Consider the following 22576-nt stretch of genomic DNA (forward strand, 5'->3'; position numbering starts at 1 on the left):
ATTTCACTTGCTGAAGGCAAAACTGAAGGCAGAAAGACCCACAAACAAAGAACAACTGAAGTCAGCTGCAGTTAGAGCCTGGCAAAGCATCAGAAAGGAGGAAACCCAGTCTTTGGTAATGTCCATGGGTTCCAGAGTTCAGGCAGTCATTGCCATTAATGGATTCTCAACAAAATATTAAAAATGAACATTTTATTTATGATTATATTCATTTGTCCAATTCCATTTGAGCCCCTGAAAATGGAGGGACTGTGTATAAAGATGGTTGCAGTTCCTACAATTTGTACTTGATATTTATGTTGAACCCCTTGAATTAAAGCTGAAAGTCTGCACTTCAAATTCATTTGGATTGTTTTGTTTTAATTTATTCTGGTGGCATACAGAGCAAAAAGTAGGAAAATTGTGCCAGTGTCCATATATATGGACCTAGGTGTATTAAAACTTTGTTCTTGGGTTTGCATTCACCTGCTAAGTGTCACTTTCTAATTGGTGCTCATCATTCCTTTTGCGCTTCCTTGTTGACTATGTTTGTAAGGTTGTGGGTGTATTTTCCGGCTCTCTGTAGGTGTGATGGCTTCTATTAGTCACGATAAATTAATAATAGCACAGCCATCTTATCATGGTGAGGAACGTAGTCATTAACCTCATTCTAATTCCTCAGTAATTATTACCTTATTGTAGGTGAGAGATGGGATTGCAGCACAGCCTATGAGACATACATGTGTCATCCGAGAAATAGAAATTCGGCCTTTAACCCATTCATGTCCCCATGCAGGAATGTGTACAGGAGTGTGCCTCCTCATGTACGCTGTACAGGTGATGTACACAAGTGCTTACTGATGGCACACTGGCTGGAAGTCGCCTATGACAAAACCTCCACTTTAAAGTTATTTTTCAAAATACGGAATTCTGGTTTCTCCATCTTGTGGAAGCCTGTGCATCAAGCAGTACAGTCAGCAGTCCTGCTTAATGTAGATGTGCATTTTGTATTCTTTGTTTGCCAAAAACACCTTTTTTATACCTTTTTTATACTTTTTTTTTTTATCTTCTTTCTCCCCATCTCAGTCCTGCTAATCTCCTCCAGCCTCTTTCTATCTACACTCATCCACTCCATCACCGGCTGCACATCATTGCTCTGGAGTCGTTTTCCTGATAACAGTGGACTATGACCGAGCATTGTGTATCGGCTTGGCTGCCTGTAGTCTCCATCAGAGGAGCATGAGACAGGGTGACAACGCAGGAACACAATTAGGATACAGAACCATAGAGTTGTCACCATATAACAGGAAGTGCTTTAACAAGGTACTTGGGATTCTTTTAATGAAAACTGCATTAAAAAAAAAAATAAAAAATAGAAGCAAACTTTTGAAACATTAATATGTTAGAGATTGTATATCGAAATTGAGATTCCAATGCACCTAAAGTCATATCCATGATTGGTAGATGCCAGGCAGTTATTCCACCTATCAGTTTCCTATATCTCTCTCAGACTTCAGTGGGCAGATCTCCAGGTTTCAGTTCCAGGTGGGTGGGTCTCTTGCTCTATGTTTTGTATTTAAAGCTTAATTCCAGTATTTCCTTTAGTCTTGCAAAGTTGTACAGGCTCTCTCCTGTACTGAAATTACTTATTCTAATATCACTGCACACTGCGAACGTCTTACAGTGTGCATCAGAAGCTGCAGTCAGGTAGACTTTGCCTAATTTTTTGGCTGGAGGTCGTCCAGCATCATCTAGCACTTTCCTTCTCAGCCAGACTGTCCCTGGCCCATCCCTTTTATTCAATGAATTTCAATTCTTTCGATCCTGGAGGCTCAGCATCACATGTGGATGTTACTTAGGGCAGTCTACATGCAAAGGCAGTGTGTCTAGGAATGCTTAGGTAAGTATTTGGGGCTTTTTTTTTTTAAATTTAATTGCTTCATCAATTAGATGGGGAAAGGGATCCCTGGTTGGAGCAGAGCTTAAATCAGAAATAAACACATCAATATTTTAGGTGTTTCCCAAAACAGCTACCTTCAGAGCATGCCGTGAATTGTAACTGCCACAGTGGCTTATGCTCTCAACCAAACTGTTAAGCCATTAAATGGCTGGTGTCAATATGATCACTGTGCTGCGTAATGACATGTGCAGATCAAACAGAAGCTAAAGCTGGCCATGGATGGATCGAAATTCGGGCCAGTTCAGCAGGAACAGGCCAAATTTTGATTTATCTGTGGCCACTTCCACTTGAGAGAAGTCGATTATAATGATCCGCTTCTCTCAAAAGGGAATGTTGTAAAATGTGTGTTCGACCAGTGCATGCAACCAGTCGGCTGATCAGTTTTTCATTTAAAAGTGGAAGAAAAATGTATTAAAAAAGGTATTCCTTTAAATCCTATGGAATTCTTCATGCTTGTCAGTTGTGTTTTGAAAAGTCCTGTTTACTGTATTTTTGGTGTGTGCTATGTTAAAAAAAATGCACCAACACACCTCTCCATTGAAATGAATGGAAAACCTATCACACCTGCGGTTGCGTTTTTTGGTGCGTTTTTTGAGTCACATGTCCAAGTTTCACAGGTGCATGCTGTTTAATAGGCACCCAGAAAACTGCAGGGCAGGGTGAAAGCAGCCTTAAGTGGTTCTAAACGCAAAATGTTTTTACCTTTTTAGGGTCCTTTCACACTGCTCCTTTGAAAAAACATGTATAAAGTACATATATATACAAGTATAAAATGTATATGCCTTTTTGCTGCATTTTTATGCTTTTTTCCTGCATTTTCTGGACTTTTGACTCCAATCATGCACCTGTGACTCAAAAAACCACACCGAAAACATAACGCAGATGCGCTTTCCATTGATTTGAATGGGAAGGTGCCGTTTTTAAACATGCAGGACTTTTAATAACACCGTGCACCCGCAACGCACTGGTGTGAAGAGTTCCATAGGATTTCAGGGGGTCCATTTTTCATGTATTATGGTTATATTTTTTTTTTACTCCAAAAACACATAGAAAATGGATCAGTGTGAAAGGGCCCTAATGCATTTGCTGCATTAAGGTGAAAAACCTATTACCTATCCCCACCCTGTCACCGGTTCCTAAACATTTACTCTGTACCATCCCCACCTGTACCGATCCAGCGCTGCAAAAGAAGTGGAGAGCGTCGGCAGGGGGACTCCAGAAGAGGAGGTAAGGGACTGCTAAAGGATGGCAGCTTCCTTGTCTTTAACTTCCCTAGTGGTCTGATTACGTCAGTATTTCCGCTCAAAGCGGTACAATTTTTTTGCATGGAAATATGTTGGTTTTTTTACTGTAGGCCTGTAATTCTTAGGAATAACTCACTGAAATCTGTCCGAACAAGAGTCTAGTTAACATCCCAGGTATGATAAAATTTGAAACACAAAATCATAAATTATATTTTAATAAATAATCATAAAAAATAATAATATAATAATAAATTTAATTCAATAATATAATCAAACCAAAAACACTGAAATTTGAAATCGAGCGCTAAGTTGGCACATCACTGAGCAAAGTTGCAAAATTGTTTTCAGTGTCTGATGACAAATTTCCCCACAAATCATTATCACTGAATTCTGCAAGTGGTTCTAATTTACTATCGCTGTTCTCTAGCTGGTCTAAAACCGCTTTTGACCTAAAGGGACGCTTTTTTTGGAGGCCATGGATGTTTCTCAGTTTCCAGGCAGAAAGAACGGTAAAAATGCAGGCAGGGCACAGGACAAAGCACTAGGGAGAAAATGTATGTGAAATGGCTTGATACAGTAATGTTATACTATGTGATTTTAGTGTATTGAGTGAATGTCACTTTTTAAAGTTTTGAATTTCCCGCCGTTCCAGCCCCTGTACGTCCCCACGCTTGCAGGGAACGGATCCCGGAAGATGGATGCAGGGGGGACATCGCGGGAGCGAAGGACAAGGTAAGTGATCAAGGGAATCCCTGAGCAACACTGCAGTGTATTCCCGAGTGTAGCTCGGGGGTTACCGCTTTTGGTACTGAAAGTTAACCCCGAGCTACACTCGGGAATACCGCCATGGTGGTTAAGGGCCAGTTCACACTACAAACATGCGCTCCGGATACGCAGTTCTGGTGCAGTTTTGATGCAGTTTGCTATGTTCCAGTATGGTTCTGTGCAGAAAAAATTAATCATGTTCTACTTTTTTTTTCTGCATCAAAAACTGACTGGAACTGACTGCACTGGTGTGAATGAACTAGGGCCATTGGAATACATGGAAAACACTGTGCATGCATTTTTGATGTAGAAAAAAAGCGCACTGGACTGCATCTAGTGTGAACTAGCCCTAAAGGATAGGAGGGTTTAGTTCCCCTTTAAGGGATGGGTTAAAGTAGTTGTAAAACCTTACATTTAACCAGTGAAGTGACTGCCTCAGGTGATACACAGAGATTAAACAAATCCTCCTACATAAGTTGTACCTGTTTATCTGCAGTATTCTCTATACATCGATTAAAAGTGATGCATTTTTAAAGCTTTTCTGAGAGTTCAGAAAAAAAGGGGGTGGAGAGCTGACACACTGCAGTGAGGAGAGCTCTGAGTGCTGATTGGAGGAAAGAGACACACCCCTCTCCACTCAGCTCACAGGAACAGAGCTGAGGCTGTCAATCTGCTGGAGTACCTCCCCTGTCACCATTTGTCTCTTGGTGTCAGGAAAATTTGTCAGAAGTGAATCATGCTGATAGCAGAGCAACGAGGCAGCAGACCGAAATAACACTTAGAGCTTTAAATTGAGACAAATACACAGTGCATGTAGAGAGATATGTTTTGTTCATATTTCATGTCTGAGATTTACAACCACTTTAAGTGCTAGCTCTCAGGTAATGTTTTGAGCTTCCAGAGCTGACTTGATTTTTAAAGGTGCAGGTTTCAGGGCCGATATCCTTACCCTACTGCTGTCACTTAGTGAACCCCCTGTGGTGGAACCAGGATTAAGATCGCTGCCCTGGAACCTGAACCTCTAAAAACAAGTTGTTTATGGCAGCTGCGGTATTTTTGCAACCCCTGGTTCCCTTTCAAATCCGCTCTTTTTGTTTATGGTGCGTCTGATCTTCTTGCATTTGTTGTGGCACCCGTTGTGTAGACCCTGACCCTAATCGCAAGATTCTACCTTGCTCAGCCCGGCCGTGGCTATAAATTTCATCGGATCCACGGATCCATCTCTTAATCCCTGCTCCAGTTTCTTTAAAAGGACGTGGGTTGGAAAGCCGGCTGTCTGTCAGTGTATTTGTAAGCATTTTTATCAGTATTTAGGTTAGTGGGTCTTATGGGGAGGGAGAGCTCAGTAATCTGCAGAAGAGGATTTTGTATTTCGACTTTTGTTTTTTTTTATGTAACAGAATATTTCTTTTCTCTTCCTGGCCTATAATTGAGTAATTTTATTGCTGCATGCTCTGTCCCCCCGGGCTGCCTTTATCTGCGTCACCGCCATCAATGTCACTTCACCGCATGTGGATTTTCCAGATTGTCCTGCTGTATTATTAGCCGCGGATTAGGGGATTGTGAAATGATAAGGCTATTATTAGCCTGGACGGGGAATCAAGTCGGTAAAATTCAAATGTTCAGGTTGGTCAGGAGAGGCTAGGAGCGTTGTCTGTGGGGTTTCTGCTTCAGCTTTACTGCTGGTGTATAAAGCTGTCAATACACGGCTCAAATTTTTGTCTGATTCCTGGTGGCTCGAGTAATATATGGCTCTGCTGGCACCAGTCTGTTTGACAAAGGTTGATCAATTGACTTTTGGTGAAAAAAAGAATATGTCGAAAAATTGTCCAATCAGATGCAGGCACTGTTTGGGTTCCCTGACAGCCGCATGCGCCAGACACCAGTGACACTGGGATTAAAAGTTTTGAGTTGTCAGCAAAACAGGAATGGAGGGGAATTCTTCCATTGGGGACACCTGCTCAAGTGACAATTGTCTCCAAGGATGTCCCACACTTTAGAAATTTCCCCTCCGAAATATGTTGTATCAAGAAGAACAGGAATTTCCCCTCGAATTATGTTGTATCAAGAAGAACAGGAATTTCCCCTCTAATTATGTTGTATCAAGAACAGGAATTTCCCCTCGAATTATGTTGTATCAAGAAGAACAGGAATTTCCCCTCGAATTATGTTGTATCAAGAACAGGAAGTGAAGGGAAATCTCTCTACTGGGAAAGACAGAAAAAAAAAAAGACAGGCAGTGAAACCATCTCCTACTCTATGCACAATGGGAAAAACTGAGAGGGGAGTAATGTGGGTGTGAGTTGGGCTTTATCATGATTCAGGCACTGGGGCTGAATGGCTGAAAGAACATTTGCCATACGGTGTTGTCCTTCATAGTCCCAAGTTGGAGCAGCCTTTGAACATTGGTGGCTGTACAGCGTGGTGCAGTTGTGTGAATCATGGGACTGGCTGAGCAGAATGACCGATAATTTGGTATTTTGTGGATTTAATACTCTGGCTAGGGTTTCACTTAAAAACATGTAAAGGTAATGTCCAATAATGACCACTCGCAGAGCAGATTCTTGCAATCTAATTACGCTACACAGTAAATCTTATTTGGTTGCTATGGGTTACAGCAGTTGTCGCTGCCCCATAAATAGATTTTAAATTTTTTCTAGCAGTACAAGGGAGGAAAAGGCTATTTACAGCTCGCTGATCTGTGATCTTCAGTGTATTATGCTTCACAGCAGCCGACAGCCTCCAGGTCAGACGAGATTTGTGAAAAAGACTTAATCTCCTGGCAAAGCTGCACTGAGTTCGGTAATAACTGTCTGGCTGCCGGGTCATGTTATCCGCAGGGAGAGAGCTCCTGTCTTTACCGCCTTAAAGGTCTAGTCCATCCAAAATCGAGGTTTCTGTGTTTGCTGGGTGGTGGAAATTTCATTCTATCTCTCAAGGATTCAATTGGTGAATATTTCCAGTTCTGAACACCTGCTGTACCCATTATAAGGGGTTCCCGCCATCCCCAAGCTAAATTCCTGGGCCTGCACACCTACTGTGTCTATTAGTAGGGCCTTCCGCCATCCTTCAGCTGAGTTCCTGGGTCTATGCACCTGCTTTGCCCAATATGAGGGGCTCCCACCAGGTTGGCACACCTGTTGTGTCCATTATGAGGGGTTCCCAGGACTTGATACCTACTGTACCCATTTTGAGGGGTTCCTGCCATCCTTGAGCTAGGTTCCTGGGTCTGCGCACCTATTGTGTCCATTGTGAGGGTTTCTCAGGTCTGTACACCTGCTGTACCCATTATGAGGGGTTCTTGCCATCCCTGAGCTTAGTTTCTGGGTCTGTACACCTGTTGTGTCCATTTTGAAGGGTTCCCACCATCCCTGCACTGAGTCCCTGGGTCTGTACACTTGCAGTGCGGGTTATGAGGGTTCCTGCTTATTTTAAAAGGGGCCAGTTCCAGGGCTGTCATTTTTATCCTGATTACCTAGTAAGTCACTGATGTGAGAACAGCATGTGGTCTGAAAAATATAAACCCCAGTTCTACATACTAGTTTCAGGTCAGCAACTCACTTGGTAGTGAAGACTATATGATGAGGACAGCCCTGGAACATGCATCTTGGAAAGCAAGTCAGTAAAAGCAGCTCCTATTAAGGAAAACAACATGCCTTTCTCTTATTGGCTCTTGTTAAAGCTGAGAAAATATTGTGTATTTACAAGTGGCATGGTATTTCTTCCAGATTTGTGCAGTAATCCAGTGTGAAAGTTTACCTCTGTGCAGGAACTTCCTGTAATAAAGACCTGTTCCTGCTGCTCTCTCTCCTTGTGCAGGGTGACTGGTCTTGTCTCCACCCCTCCCGTAGTTTTCTGCAGGGCAGCCTGTAGTGGGTGGGGTCTGCTGGGTCCCTCCCACAGCTCTCCCACAAATTTCTGACAGTATCAGCCCCTGCTAAAGCCTCTCACCTTGTGACTTGCTTCAAAGTTCCAATGTTGCAGTCTGATCACTGATGGAGTTGAGACTGAGGAAATGCTCCCTCCTACCTGCAGCAGACTAATGACATCATTTCAGCATAGGTAAAGTCACTGATTGGACCTCAAGGATGATTTTTGTATTGATAGAGGTGGAGTTTTTTCTGATAATATGATACTTGCTGTATATTGAGACACAAGACTTGTAACTTTGCTGAAAGGTTTGCTTTAAATGCTCAGATCTCTTGTTTTAATTCCTAAAAGATCTATAATACAGGCAGCGGTGAGATCTTTGAGGTATGTAAATAGACTAAACTCACAAGAGGATTTCTCATAAAGCGTTTTGCGGTACAGAGCCGTGAACTGATATGTGACAACAAGGAAGTGCCTCCCTCCCGAAACCCATTAGGATGTTCTGTACGATCTGGAATCTTATTCCTGGAATTATTAACCTCCCTACAATAATATGTATGTCCTGTCCGTGTGCCAAACAAAATGACACACCATAAGCACAGCATGGATAGTAAACACAGGGAGTGTTTTCAAGTCACTGCAGATTAAAGCCGAACTTCAAAATAAGCAAATGTCATCTAAATACAAGAGTCCTGTGTATTCTTACCTGAATCTGGGTGTACTTTGTGTATTTCCTCCAGATTTGTATAGTAATCCAGTTTGAAGGCTTCCCTCTGTGCAGGAGCTTCCTGTAATAAAGACCAGTCACTGCTGCTCTCTCCTTGTGTAAAGTGACTGGTCTGGTCTCTGCCCCCTCCCGTAGTTTTCTACAGGCAGTCTGTAGTGGGTGGAGCCTGCTGGATCCCTCCCACAGCTCTGCTCTATGCACAGGCTATGTACAGCAGAGTGTCAGTGATACTTTTACAAGGTATTATCTGGGATTGCAAATGCATTTGGTGCATACAACTTGGATTTATATCCTTTGCAGCTAATGAAGTATATATAAATGAAAATGATTGCGCTTGGAGTACTGTTGTAAAGCAAATCTAAACCGTACACAGATGACATTTGATTTACAGAGTATCATGAATAATTACCATGGTTTTATTTTTCATAAAATACTTTTTTTCTTTAAAGTGTCACTAAAGGTAAAACTTTTTTTTCCATTTTTGGATAGAGTAAGGGAGGGTTATAACCCACGTCAGTTTTTTTGCCATCCGTGTTCCATTGTGGAGATGTTCCCCCACTTTCTGTAAAACAGGAAATAGAAATGGACGCACAAGCCTTGAACATTAACTCAGTGATAGTCTTTTATTATTAAAATCAAACAGATATATATTCATAAACATCAAGATTCACAAGCATACCATGACCGAAACTGGTCCAGGGTACCTAGAGTGCTGAATGAGTCCAAACACCAGGAAAACATTCGAAGAATGGTTGACGCGTTTCCAGGGGAGATCCCCTCTTTCTCCGAACCTCAGATTGGCCCCAAACATGTATAAAATAACACCAGTTAAAGCGGAACTAAACCCTCCTATCCTTTTCAGCTGTAACACTACCCCCGCAGGAGCTGCTGGTAATATCGGGCCCTTTGCTTCTTTTCTGGCCTTAGCTGCAACCTCCCTCTTACTGACACCACCAAAATACCTTGGCTGGGAGCCCCCAGCGGTTACACAAGAATGGCATACACACTAACCTTTGGAAAATAAGATTACATTGACAGACCAAAATGAAAAGATAACACAGTGAATCAGTATTTCAGTGTCCGTACATGAAAAATGATGCAATACAAATACAATGCAGTTAACCTGGGTACCTTTTAAGAAGCACCAAGATTATAAACAGTAGCTGTCTGACTGGGAGAGTACGCCTCAAGTGACTGTGGATACCTAACAATAAGAATGGCAGGCTAATTCATTTGAGGGCTCTCAGTCTGGAGGGGCTAGGTGTATACCGGAAAGTTTGTTATACTACCAGCAAACCAACGCTATCACCAGGCTGGCTACAAGATCTAAACAGTTCTTTAATGTTAACTTCTGCCAGCTCAGTTGGGGCCCTTTAACGTTGGCGTGCAAAACAATGAGATTCTTCTAGGATGTAGAGTTCAGAAAAAGATTAGATGTAAAGTTGGTGTACCCCTAAAAATCAACTAAGCAAAGGCAAACACCTTTTAAAGGAAGGGGAGTACAATGCTAAAGAGAACTGGTGGGAGTTTAAGATTGGGATGTCAGGCAAGAACTTGGGATGCACATGGGCAATCAACATTAGCAGTCTGGATTTGTGACAGCTTTAGGAGCAATCTGTGACATTGATAGCTGCAGCTTTCAGTAGTGAATAACCGCAAATGTGTTTGGCTCCTATTGGGAAACAATGTCCGTGTACAGCCAGATCTGCAGAGTGAGCAAAAATTAGCGGTTGATTAAAGCAACTGTGTGGGTCAGTCCTTATGCAGCAGTCCTTAAAAGACTATGAGCTGTCCATGCGGTGGGGGCCCGCTTAAAGGGGAAGACCCACTTGTCTGCCTCCCCCCCCCCTTCTGCTGCCACATTTGGCACCTTTTGGGGGGAGGTACCCACTTCCGGCTCAGTTCGCTGCAGCGAACTGAGCCAGAAGTTTGGCCCCCCTCTGTCCCCTCGCAGCCTTCTGGGACACAGGTCCCAGAAGACTGTGGCCCATTCACAAAGTGCATCGTGTATGTACAGTAGGAACCTGGCTGCCAGTTTCCCTTAGTCAGGATGGCGGCGCCAGCACCTGATAGCCGATTGAAGAATCGGCTCGGTGAGGACAGCTCTGCATGCCTGGACAGGTAAGTGCCCCTATTTGTAGCTGCTGACTTTTAATTTTTTTTGGGGGGGGCAGACTTCTTCTTTAAGTGACGATACAGTTGCAGCGATCAGGGTGGATGTAACTCAGCAATGCATCTATATGATAAAGAATCTCCCTTGGGTTTCACGGCTCAGCGTTCAACACAGCAAGCTGCTTCGAGGCTCTATGGAATGCAGTCGGGTTTAGTCTGGTCTAAGCAGCTCTGCTCAGCACAGTTCCACACACACCTTCCCTGTTGCCGAACCTACCCCAACTCCCTGACTCCTTCCCAGGCTTTTTATTTTATATTGTTCCTCCCCTGGCTGGTGCTTGTAGGCCTTGTAGTTTTGACTTCAGCTCTACTGTGTGCAAGATCCTCCTTTGAGACTACATCTCCCAGATTGCTCTGGGCACTGGTATTAGGGCTATAGCCAGGCAAAGTAGTGGTCACTGCCATCTTGTGTTCATACAGAGTTCTGCGTCTTCAGTAACAGTGGCCAGTGTTACACAGCCAAGGACTTTGCCACCTTAGCATTTGTTTATATGCAACAGCCATGGTTCTGCACATGAAATCAGTTATAACTCCAGCCATTTGATGGTGTGACAGTTTGATTGAGAGAACAAGCAACTCTGACAGTTGGCACTCCTGGCATGCCGGGAATGTAGCAGTTTTTTTTAAACTAATAAATTGATGGGTTTAGTTCCACTTTAATGCAATTATGTATTTATTAAAAAAATTTAAAGAGTTTAAAATGTAGTTAGTATAACTATTTAGAGGTTTCTGTAATCAATTTTCTATTATCCTCTGTACTGTAAAATTCAGACTAGCTATTGAGCTCTAACTGTAGCAGAGAAAAGTCAGTAGCTCGCTGTGTAGCAGGCAGGGTAAATCTTCGGACTGGTTGAACAAATCAAAAATCCTTAAAGAGTTATATAAAATGCTCCCATGTATGTATTTCAACTGTGTTCAGTATTTGTCTAGAGTTAAGGGATATTTTCTGTAGTGCCTCCAGCACCTTACATGTTGCTGATAAATCTTTTTTTCTCATGACAGATACCCTTATTATGGAAGCGAGCCAGTGTCTGGCAGTGTCCAGTATTCTGGGTCCTATGCCGAGCTCTGTCTCCTCCAGATCCTTTAGCCCACAACAGTTGGAGTATTCCCGCAAGAGGAAGATCAGCGAGACCGATAGTCTGTAAGTCCTCCTGAGATAAAACACATTGAATTAGAGTCTGTATTGTCCAGATTGGGAAGTATTTTTGTAGTTCTAATGTAACTTTATCACTTTTCAATACTGTTCCATATTTTCATGATTGCATTTTACTTCTTAATGTGGACCTTGGCCTTCAGGCAAGGTCCAAATATGTAATGATGCCCCTCTCTTCCCTACTTAAATGCTGCTTAAAAGTGCAAAACCTGTAGGGTGGGGGTGGGTGTGGGTGTGGGGGGCAATAAATATAAAGTAATACTATTGAAGATAATAAAGTGCACATTTTTTTTCACATTTCTAATAGAAACATTGCATTTTTTAAAAAACATTTAGTGTATTTTGTTATATTAATTGGAATGCAACAAAAGCTAGCTAACAATACAAAGTATGAAAAGCGGAGGTAGGAATGGTATAAAAAAAATGGGGAAAAAACAAATCAAAATGGAAAAAAACAAATCGTTAAGCCAGCCATATGTGGATGGTCCCTGCTGAACCAGCTGCATTTTGATCCATGTATGGAAAGGGAGATTGTACAGACCGATCGACTTCAGTACAACCTCCCTGTCAGATTTTCCCCACTCAATCAGTGCCACCGTCTATATCCGGCAGGGAAGATCACTATATTCTGATGAAAGGGAAGTCTCCCTGCTGTCAGAACACACGAGCTCAACAGAGAGGATTCCCCCAGCCACCTCAAATGTGTGGATGGAGAAATGACTCTGCTTGAATGTCAAAAAAAAAAAAGACTCCTGTATAGGGTGCCAGATAGATGACAATGTTCGTGTTATCTAGCCATGAAGCTGACCCACTTTCTCCCGTTAGCTAATGATGTTCAAACAGTAAAAAGTCTTCCAAGTGAAAGATCAGACATCACAGCCCTCCCTCTTTCCCCCTTTCAGTTTGGGGACCTCTCTGTAGACTGTTGAGGCTTCTGCATTGCAGTGTGTGTGTTGTGTAGAAACCTAAATCTCATTTTCATGGTCTGGCCATAAGGACTTCAATCTAATTATAAGTTTTATTAGCATACGCTGTTTTTGTCATGGTAGGTACCCTTTGGTTTTGCATAATAATTTCATAACCGGTCAGCTTATTCTGTGTTTAAAGATTGTGTTATTTGCCCTCTGCAGAACCACAGACGGAGCTGAAACGAATGATCTGCAGAGCAGGTAAAAATCTTCAATTTATTCTAAGTGGTTTTATATCCCTTCACCCAACTTAAGGTGGCTCCAAATATGTAGATCATATGTATGATCATATGAACGATCATTCAATGCAACTAAAATGATCGCACTCAAAAATTTCAAACCAAAGATTCTCCATTTGATTGATTTTATTATGCTGGGTATTAATTCCGACTCTGCCAACACAATCAGCTGTCGTTATTTGTTAATCACCTAAACAAATATCTGCATGTATTGGGAGAACTGTTCATAATTTAGATCCATTAAGTGATGATTTCTGTTTGTATACATTTATAACGGAAATATCCTACTTTTCAAAGTAAGGGACAATGTATGAGTGATAGATCACTGGTTTGTGATCGCTCGTATCTAAATCGGTCGCAAATCACTACCTGTTTGGCCACCTTTAGGAAACACTAACTCAATTATTGGAGTATGTATAAAAGGTGAAAAGTGAGCGCTATATTCCAGAGCAGCTGGGACACCAAAAAGGTACCACAACAACCTCCCAGAACCAAAATATAAAATAAAGGTGCAGCGCTTATATAAATAACATTTAAAATGAGAAATTATCCAGCAATATGAATCACGTAATAAATACCTTGTATACATCAATTCAGCAATAATATGAAATAAGATAAAAGGCTGAATAAAAATTATAACAACCAATCACTCAGCAAAGTGAAGATTCGTGCATAAAGTGCCAAAAGTCCACATATATTAGCAAATGTGAAGTCTAATAGTGAGATATCTGATTAGGAGTGATCCCTTCCTTAATCTTCAGGTGAAAATCAAGTAATAAAATTGTGCACTCGCCAGATGTGCACTTTCATTGCGCATTTGAGAACACAATATCCAGAAGGTCAGCTGGAGCATCTTATGGGGCCTCTAGAACCTGGTATGAATTCCTCACTGGATAGACCGTAGATGACAGTAACTTCCCTCTCCTTCTCAAGAGACTCTGTGGGTGGTTAGACTCATCAAGAGCCCAAGAAAAGGATGCCACATAGCGTGATACTGGTTCAAAGGTTTTTAATAATCCAGTCACAGGTACAATAGAAAGCAAACAAAACAAGACCAATTGACCATGTGTGTTGATAAGATGGCCGCTGGACCAACAAAGGGCCTTGGCGGCGTGACGTCACAGCTTTGTAGCTCTTCCTCTTAGGGAGGAGCTACAACGCTGTGACGTCACGCCGCCGAGGCCCTTTGGGGATCACTCCTAATCAGATATCTCACTATTAGACTTCGCATTTACTAATATGCAGTCAGGTCCATAAATATTGGGACATCGACACAATTCTAACATTTTTGGCTCTATACACCACCACAATGGATTTGAAATGAAATGAACAAGATTTGCTTTAACTGCAGATTGCCAGCTTTAATTTGAGGGTATTTACATCCAAATCAGGTGAACGGTGTAGGAATTACAACAGTTTGCATATGTGCCTCCCACTTGCTAAGGGACCAAAAGTAATGGGTCAATTGGCTTTTCAGCTGTTCCATGGCCAAGTGTGTGTTATTCCCTAATTATCCCAATTACAATGAGCAGATAAAAGGTCCAGAGTTCATTTCAAGTGTGCTATTTGCATTTGGAATCTGTTGCTGTCAGCTCTCAAGATGAGATCCAAAGAGCTGTCCCTATCAGTGAAGCAAGCCATTATTAGGCTGAAAAAACAAAACAAACCCATCAGAGAGATAGCAAAAAGATTAGGCGTGGCCAAAACAACTGTTTGGAACATTCTTAAAAAGAAGGAACGCACCGGTGAGTTCAGCAACACCAAAAGACCCGGAAGACCACGGAAAACAACTGTGGTGGATGACCGAAGAATTCTTTCCCTTGTGAAGAAAACACCCTTCACAACAGTTGGCCAGATCAAAAACACTCTCCAGGAGGTAGGTGTATGTGTGTCAAAGTCAACAATCAAGAGAAAACTTCACCAGAGTGAATACAGAGGGTTCACCACAAGCTGTAAACCATTGGTGAGCCTCAAAAACAGGAAGGCCAGATAAGAGTTTGCCAAACGACATCTAAAAAAGCCTTCACAGTTCTGGAACAACCTCCTATGGACAGATGAGACCAAGATCAACTTGTACCAGAGTGATGGGAAGAGAAGAGTATGGAGAAGGAAAGGAACTGCTCATGATCCTAAGCATACCACCTCATCAGTGAAGCATGGTGGTGGTAGCATCACCAGGGATGAAACCCAGCGTCTGGTGATGTCTATGCGTTCCAGACTTCAGGCTATAATTGACTGCAAAGGATTTGCAACCAAGTATTAAAAAGTGAAAGTTTGATTTATGATTATTATTCTGTCCCATTACTTTTGGTCCCTTAACAAGTGGGAGGCACATATGCAAACTGTTGTAATTCCTAGACCGTTCACCTGATTTGGATGTAAATACCCTCAAATTAAAGCGGACAGTCTGCAGTTAAAGCACCTTTATATTATATTTCAATTATTGGAGTGTCCTCCTCCTTCTTCTTTTTTTTTTTTTTTTTTTTTTTTATGTTTTGGCCACCAGGACAGCTGTTTCAAGATTAGGTGGGTTACCATAGTTAAATAGTTAGCCAGACGAAACTATTAGACACAAATAAATATTCCTACATCTTCAAAGCAGTACGCAAGCAGTTGATTCAAAACAAGGAAAATAAACCCTAGTTTGGTTAAGTATGGTCCAATTTGCTCCAACTGGGCAAAATTTCTCTCTTGATTTTCTAAGGCAATTAAATGCTCCCATAGCAACAGTCTACAGTGTTATTTTTTTAGATAATGCACAAAATAAAAGTTAATATTTATCATAATTTGGCTTCCTTGCAGAGAGGCTCACAGCCAGACTGAGAAGCGGCGGCGGGATAAAATGAACACATTGATTGAGGAATTGTCCGCCATGATCCCGCAGTGTGACCCCTTACCCCGTAAGCTTGACAAGCTAACTGTCCTGCGGATGGCTGTTCAGCATTTGAAATCACTGAAGGGTAAATATTGGTTTCCTTAGGTTATTGTAAAAGTAAGGCCTTGCCTCTGAGGGATTAATGTATGTGCTGGTACTCACTTGTATTCACTCTTTGTCAGACAGAAGTGTTAGCTTACTGGCAGGCTGTAAGGCTATAGTATCTGTTTCCTGCCTGAGCTCAGGGCTGATAGTTTGACACTTTCTCCAGGCTGCTCATAAAGGGCTAAAACTGTCCAGTAAAGTAAGTCTAAATCCCAAAAAACAATGTAATTTCTTTCTCATTCATTGAAGGATACAGGAAGTTATTCACTTTTAGGCTATACTGCTGCCTACGGGAGGATCAGACACGGGCAAACAAGAAACTGTGGGCAGCCTAGGATAACCCAACCCATTACCAGCAGACTTCAGTTTTTCTTGTAGTGTTCTGGGAGGATGGATGTATTTTATTCAGCACTGTTCTGTTAAAGACTAACTTGATTTTGCTGCACTTTCAGTTTTCGGCCCTGCCATTCAGCCTCTGCACATCGAGTGTTCACCAAAGTGCTGCCGTCCAGTACTAGCTCTGCTGCATTCTCTTAGTATCCTCTTTGTGGGATACTTAGACAACCTGTTCTTAAAGGAACAGTCGGCACAGGCTCTGTTGGCCAGTGTCGCCTTGACTGTTCAGGCATAACAATGTTTTGGATGGATCTTGAGCCTTCTGAAATTAAAATTGGAACCAGCTTATTGTTTGGAGTATCTGGTTCTAGTTATAGACATAGCTCAGACCAAAGTATTTCTCATCCTGGAGGAACTTAAAACTCTCTGATCCCAAAATCATGTTCTTCAGTCCTGGAGTTGACCGACTCACCACTTGAGAGCCCTGGGTCTGGTGGTAACCTTCTTCGAGGCAGTTCCATTTGCCCAGTTTCACTCCAGACCTCTATAATACAATATACTGTTGTCATGGGATATGTCAGTCCAGTCTCTGGACAGACCAGTTTGCTTGGCACAGAGGACTAGGTTGTCCCTGGTTTGGTGGCTCAAGAAAGCTGTGGAACTGGGGGAATTTCTTCCTTCCTTCCTGTTTTTAGGAAGACTCTCAGGATAGATGTCTGTCTGTTGGGCTGTGGAGGAATCCTGAGCACCCTGTTAGTGCAAGGAGACTTGGTTGTAAGATAAAACTTGTCTCCTGATCAGCATTGTGCTGCTTTGGGATAGTTGGCTGCCCCTGAAGCATTGTGCCTTACTGCTAACATCCAGATTCAGTGGCATACATCATCTTTCATGGATGAACCAGACGTCTCACCGTGGCAAGGTAGGTACAGCAGATCCTGACCTGGGCAGAACTTGACATTGCAGTCTTGTCTGCTGTGTACATCCCAGGAATGAACAATTGGCCATTAAAATTCCTCAGCTGGCATTATCTGGACATAGAGGAAGTAGTCTCTACACCCAGAGGTGTTCCAGAACCAGTGTCACAGGTGGGAGTTCCTGGATGTAAACCTCCTGGCCTTCAGGTTCAACAGCAAACCAAAGAAGTTTGTCTCCAGGTACAGGGATTCTCTAGCAGAAGGAGTTGATGCTCTGGTGGCTCTGTGGGATCTGTACACCCCAAGCTATGCCTTTTCTGCTCTAAACTTTTTTGTTTTTGCTTCGCAGGATCCATGTTGCTAAATTTTTTCCCAGGTGGATGTGGTACTGTGATCTGTTAAGGATTCTGGCGAAAACCCTTTGGGCTGTGGGTGGAAGTTGGTCCAGATATTTTGTCTGAAAGATGGATTTACCATCCTGCTTCTTAGAGGCTGGCTTAAAAGGCAAGACTGCTGAAGCCCAATTTTTGAAAGAAAGAGTCATCTCTGAGTCTGTAATACCTTCTTCAGAATTACTTCTTTTTTATTATCATCCTGAATGTTCCCCGTAAGGGTGTTTTAGCTTTTCATTGCACCATCTACCAGACTATCATTCAAGCTTGTGGTCATAATGATTGGGTTCCATCCTATCCTGTCAAAGCACATTCTACTGATCTGTGAGTGTTTCTTGGCCTTTAAAGATCAGGCTACTGTTTCTGAGATTTGCAAGGCTGCCCTCTGTTTACACGTACTCTTAAGTTCTACCAGGTAGATGTTCAGGCCTTGTCTTATACCAGCTTTGGGCTTAAGGTCCTTCAAGTGGCTGTTTGCTCTGTAAGCATTTCCTGGTTCTTTTTTTTTTTGTTCTTGGATCTGTTAACATTTGTTGCTGTGTGGCCTACCCCAGAGTTGAACTGGTTTTTCACATCCTGAAAATGAATGACTCCCTGTGACCTTCAGTGAACAAGAAAGAAAATAGGACTTTTCTAGGAGTCCATTGGGGGACATAGGACTCACCCTTACCTGTTTTATAACATAAATATGGATTGCTACAAAACTGAGGCATGCTGGTAGTGGGAGAGGTTATGCTTGACTGGCCTAAAGTTTTTTTGTTTGCCGTTGTCTAATCACTCTGTAGGCAACAGTTAAACTTGAACTTGAATGACTTCCTGTATCCCTCGATGGACTCTAAGAAAGATTTTATGGTGCATACAAAAACCTGTATTCAGTTTGCCATTTCTTAAATTTGTTGCCTGCATTAGTCTTCTTTTTTCAAGCTTTTTATCCTTTATTTTTACCTGGTGATGCTGCCAGAGTCTGCCAAGTCTTCAGACTTTTACATTTACTAAAAGGTCAACTATAAATGTTAGATTGTTATGTTTGGGGTGCCTCTATAATTGCTGAACTATAATTTGACCTCTGTGTTTCACTGCATCCACTTTTGGATACATTCCTGCTGTGGGGGGAATGGGTTTTCCAGGAATAATTATGTTTTTATACTTCTTGGCGCAGGTACTGTAAACTCAAGAACAATCTTGAGCAGTGTTAATCCTACGTGGTTGTAATCTCACTAGAAAAGAGCAGTATTGTTTTCAATGATGCTGATTCATCGAAACAAAAACCCTCTTCATCTTCTTCCAATTTAACTTAGCGACCAATTCTTAGGCGAGTACTGTGAGAATGCCAAACCCAACTTGATCACCGCCAGCTCGTGAGGAACTATAAGGAATTTGTAGAATTGATTGCTATGGCTTGAGACCAGCTGTGCAGGAGTATCATTATCTGAAACAATATGATGTCATTATTGGATGTCTCCTGCTAAACTGCTAAAAGGGCAGCAGAATGACATACATAGGAATGGTTTAAGTCGCACAATATTTGTAAAGTTACATATATATATTTTATTGAGACAACATGGCCTGCTCACAACCATAGCGCAGGTGTGTTGTGGTAACACATGCATTTTACAGCGACTGGCTGGTGTGAATGTACCTTTACTGTGTAATTTAGCATAGTATACAGTTCTTACAAAAAGTATTAACCCCCCCTCGTATTTTTAAACGTTTTATTATCATAGAAAATTGAATCTCAGCCTCTTTCATGGTAAAACAGAAACCATTTGCTGCAAAGTGGTTTAAAGTTAAAGCTTAATATGCTTATATTTTGCATTCTGTGGCTGTTCCCTCCCCCTGCAGCAACATATTAATGAAACTTTTGAATAATACCTGTCTGCTTTCAATGAATATCATTTTTATGATACACCTAGAACGTTCTCCCTGGGTCTCTCTGCTTCTGTATGCATTGCAGGCAGATCATGGCTTCTGGGAGGGGTCAGCAGGGTGCTGTAGCATAACTTCCTGAGAACATCACTGGCTCTCTACCATGTAATGCCTGTGATGACCAGTCATAGCTCTCATAAATGTAAAGAGTGCATTGCTGAGCCTGCCTCTTCCTTTTACAGTGAAGGAAGCAGCAACTAAGCCCTACCTTATCAGCCCTACCTTATTCTGCACTTCTGTGTATAAACTCCCTTTATGGGCCCTTTCATACTGCTCAGTTTTTGATGCGTTTTTGTTCAGTTTAAGGGCCCTTTCACACTAATGTGCTTTTGATGCCTTTCCATTGACTTACAATAGAAAGGGCTTTTGGAAAAACTGCACCAAAGATGCAGCATGCAGGTGTTTTCATAAAAATGACTTGGTAATGAAGGGATATTACAGAATAGTACTTAACGAAGAGCTCCAGTCGTTTTTGTGTTTTATTGAAAGTAAAAACTTTTAATAAACACACACTCACTTGTCCCAGGATACCCCCCCCCCCCCAAAAAAAAACAAAAATGCATGCCAAATGTGGAAGGGGAAGAGGGGAGGAGAACCTAAAGCGGAACTTCCCCTTTTTGGGTGGAGCTGCGCTTTAAGTGGTACCTCTATTAAGAGTTCACCTCATTGGTCACCTCAATTATGGGTCGCCATTGCTGGTGTTATTCTGATACATAGCCTGCGGTGCTCTATATTTGGTAAGAAGTGTTTGGATCGATAACTCAGCAGATGTGGGTGGAGTTGCTAAATTTAGAGTGGGGAGAGAGGTAACATTTTCATTTTTGGATGCAAAGGTGGAGATTCCCTTTAACTTTACTAGCTTTGACTGTCTTTCCCTTCAGCTAAAATATGTATATGCAGTGGCGTCCCCAGGCAGGTGCGGGTGGTGCGGGCCGCACCAGGTGACACCTACCGCACGGGGTGACACCAGACCCGCTCCACGAAAAGGTAAGTTGTAAAGCAAGCTGATGATCCCCACAGGATGGATCCGATCGTATAGGTTGTAGGCTGATGATCCCCGCAGGATGGATCGGATCTACGGATTGGGGAGCATAACGGATCGGACTCCGATCCATTATGATCAATCCGCAGATCCGAACCATCCTGCGGGGATCGTCGTCGTGCAACCTATACAGGGTGACACCGGACCCGCTCCACACAAAGGGAAGTTGGAATGCAAGCCAACTATACGCGCAGGGTGGATCGGATTTGTGGATTGGGGAGCATAATGGATCGGAGTCTAATCCATTATGCTCAATCTGCAGATCCGATCCATTCTGCGGGGATCGTCGGAGGGGGTGTCACCAAGTGTTAACGCACCGGGTGACACCAACCCTGGGAAACCTTTCATTTCAGTACTGCAGTTAAGCAACACAGCTTGGTCATTGACCTACCCCCAGCCTGGTGAATGGACAATGAAAGAGTAGTAGATCGGTGACAAAGTCATCCCTGAGCTTTTGCTTCCTGTAGCATGTTCATTGTTTAGGTGATCTATAGAAAGTGGAGGGTGGTTTGATGATCTGTTACCACCTTTGAACATGTGAGAGGGCTGGTGGGATCTTAAACATAAACCCATTCAAATCATATCCTGTCAGTTAGACCCTCACATTGACCCACTGTGAGTAAAGTATGTTACTCTTTTCCATTGCATGCAAGAGTGGTGTCAGGAGGTATGGTCCCCTTGAAGGACATCTCAGCCTGAGAAGCCCCTTGGATCTCCCAAACAAATCTGTCATTCCAGGTGCCTCTGTAAGTGTGTCACCTTCGTGTAAGCTGGACATTGCACATGAATAGCTTAAAAAAACACACATTTTTAAAGTAATTTTGCAAACATTATTTACAGGTGATTATTATTTGAACTTCATGTGCAGCCTGGACAAAGTGGACATTGCACCATGAAGCATGTTGGATAGCATGTGCAAGATTATCTATGATGTATGCTGTGGAGTTGCAATAGGCTTTTTCATGGTTGTGACACATTGTGATCAGTGGTGTATTTAGGTTTTGTGCTGCCCCAGGCAATCTGTAGCCAGGTTAAATGCCCAGTAGCTGAAGGCTTACCATTCTCATGTTATATACATATCACATTTTCATTTCAGGTTCCAGCAGCTCGTTCACAGAGGAGAGTTACAAGCCATCATTCTTGCACCAGGACGAGCTCAGACACTTAATCCTAAAGGTCGGTAACCAGTTTTTTTTTTCTTTTGGTGAAAGCAAGAACATTTACTGCAGGGCAAATCCCAGGTGCATTTTAATGCCTATGCCACAGTAGAGTGGTGGATTTTCCCTATTTAATTTCACATCAAGCAAGTGTAGTGATTCTGGCTCTGTAAGCTAGCACAGATTGCCTGAAGTGCATCAAGGAGCTTTCTAGATGAATATACGCTAATAAATGAGGCTGAATTTTGGATCTCCTGTAGCTTTGGAAAATCTTGTATTCATCCAGTGCACATACTGAACTTGCCTTTACTCCCACTCTGCTTTGTTTAGCTACCTGGAGCAAGGCAAGGAAACCCCGTGTCAGTTCTTCTCAGAGCTTACCCAGGGTTAGGACTGTGTCCCCACCTTCATGTGATAGTGCTGTGCCCAATCACAAAGCACATGCTCTTCCATACCTGGGAGTACCGGGTGATTTCTTTGCTCTCTGTGCTACCTAAATTAAGCAGTAGGGGTGGGGGATGAAGGAAGGATAAGTATTTACTGATGGGTGGAAGGGTCCATTACAGGAAAACCTGTTGCTTTGTTCTGCATGGATAAAACAAAATTTGCTTTAATATCACAGATCAAGTTCACTATGAAGTATACCTACTGAATCCTATATATCTTATGAATCCTTAGTTGTGGTGGCTACATTAGTTTTCATAATTGTTTCCAAGGTAAATTTTCTGCAACTGCAGAAAATAAGTTTT

The 22576-nt window shown here is 42.3% G+C and overlaps 1 protein-coding gene across 1 annotated transcript in view; it reads left to right on the top strand.

Annotated features, from left to right (window-relative positions):
- Positions 1-22576, top strand: part of BMAL2 (basic helix-loop-helix ARNT like 2) — an 85322-nt gene that overhangs the window by 30468 nt on the left and 32278 nt on the right. The window contains exons 2-5 of the mRNA XM_089671698.1: positions 11720-11861; positions 13004-13042; positions 15883-16040; positions 21767-21846. Of these exons, the coding sequence (XP_089527824.1) occupies positions 11720-11861; positions 13004-13042; positions 15883-16040; positions 21767-21846 (419 nt within the window). The remainder of the gene's footprint in view (positions 1-11719; positions 11862-13003; positions 13043-15882; positions 16041-21766; positions 21847-22576) is intronic.

Source organism: Staurois parvus, unplaced genomic scaffold, assembly GCF_062004578.1.
Source record: "Staurois parvus isolate SC_StPar_1 unplaced genomic scaffold, SC_StPar_1.0 ptg000114l, whole genome shotgun sequence".
Classification (NCBI taxonomy): Eukaryota; Metazoa; Chordata; class Amphibia; order Anura; family Ranidae; genus Staurois; species Staurois parvus.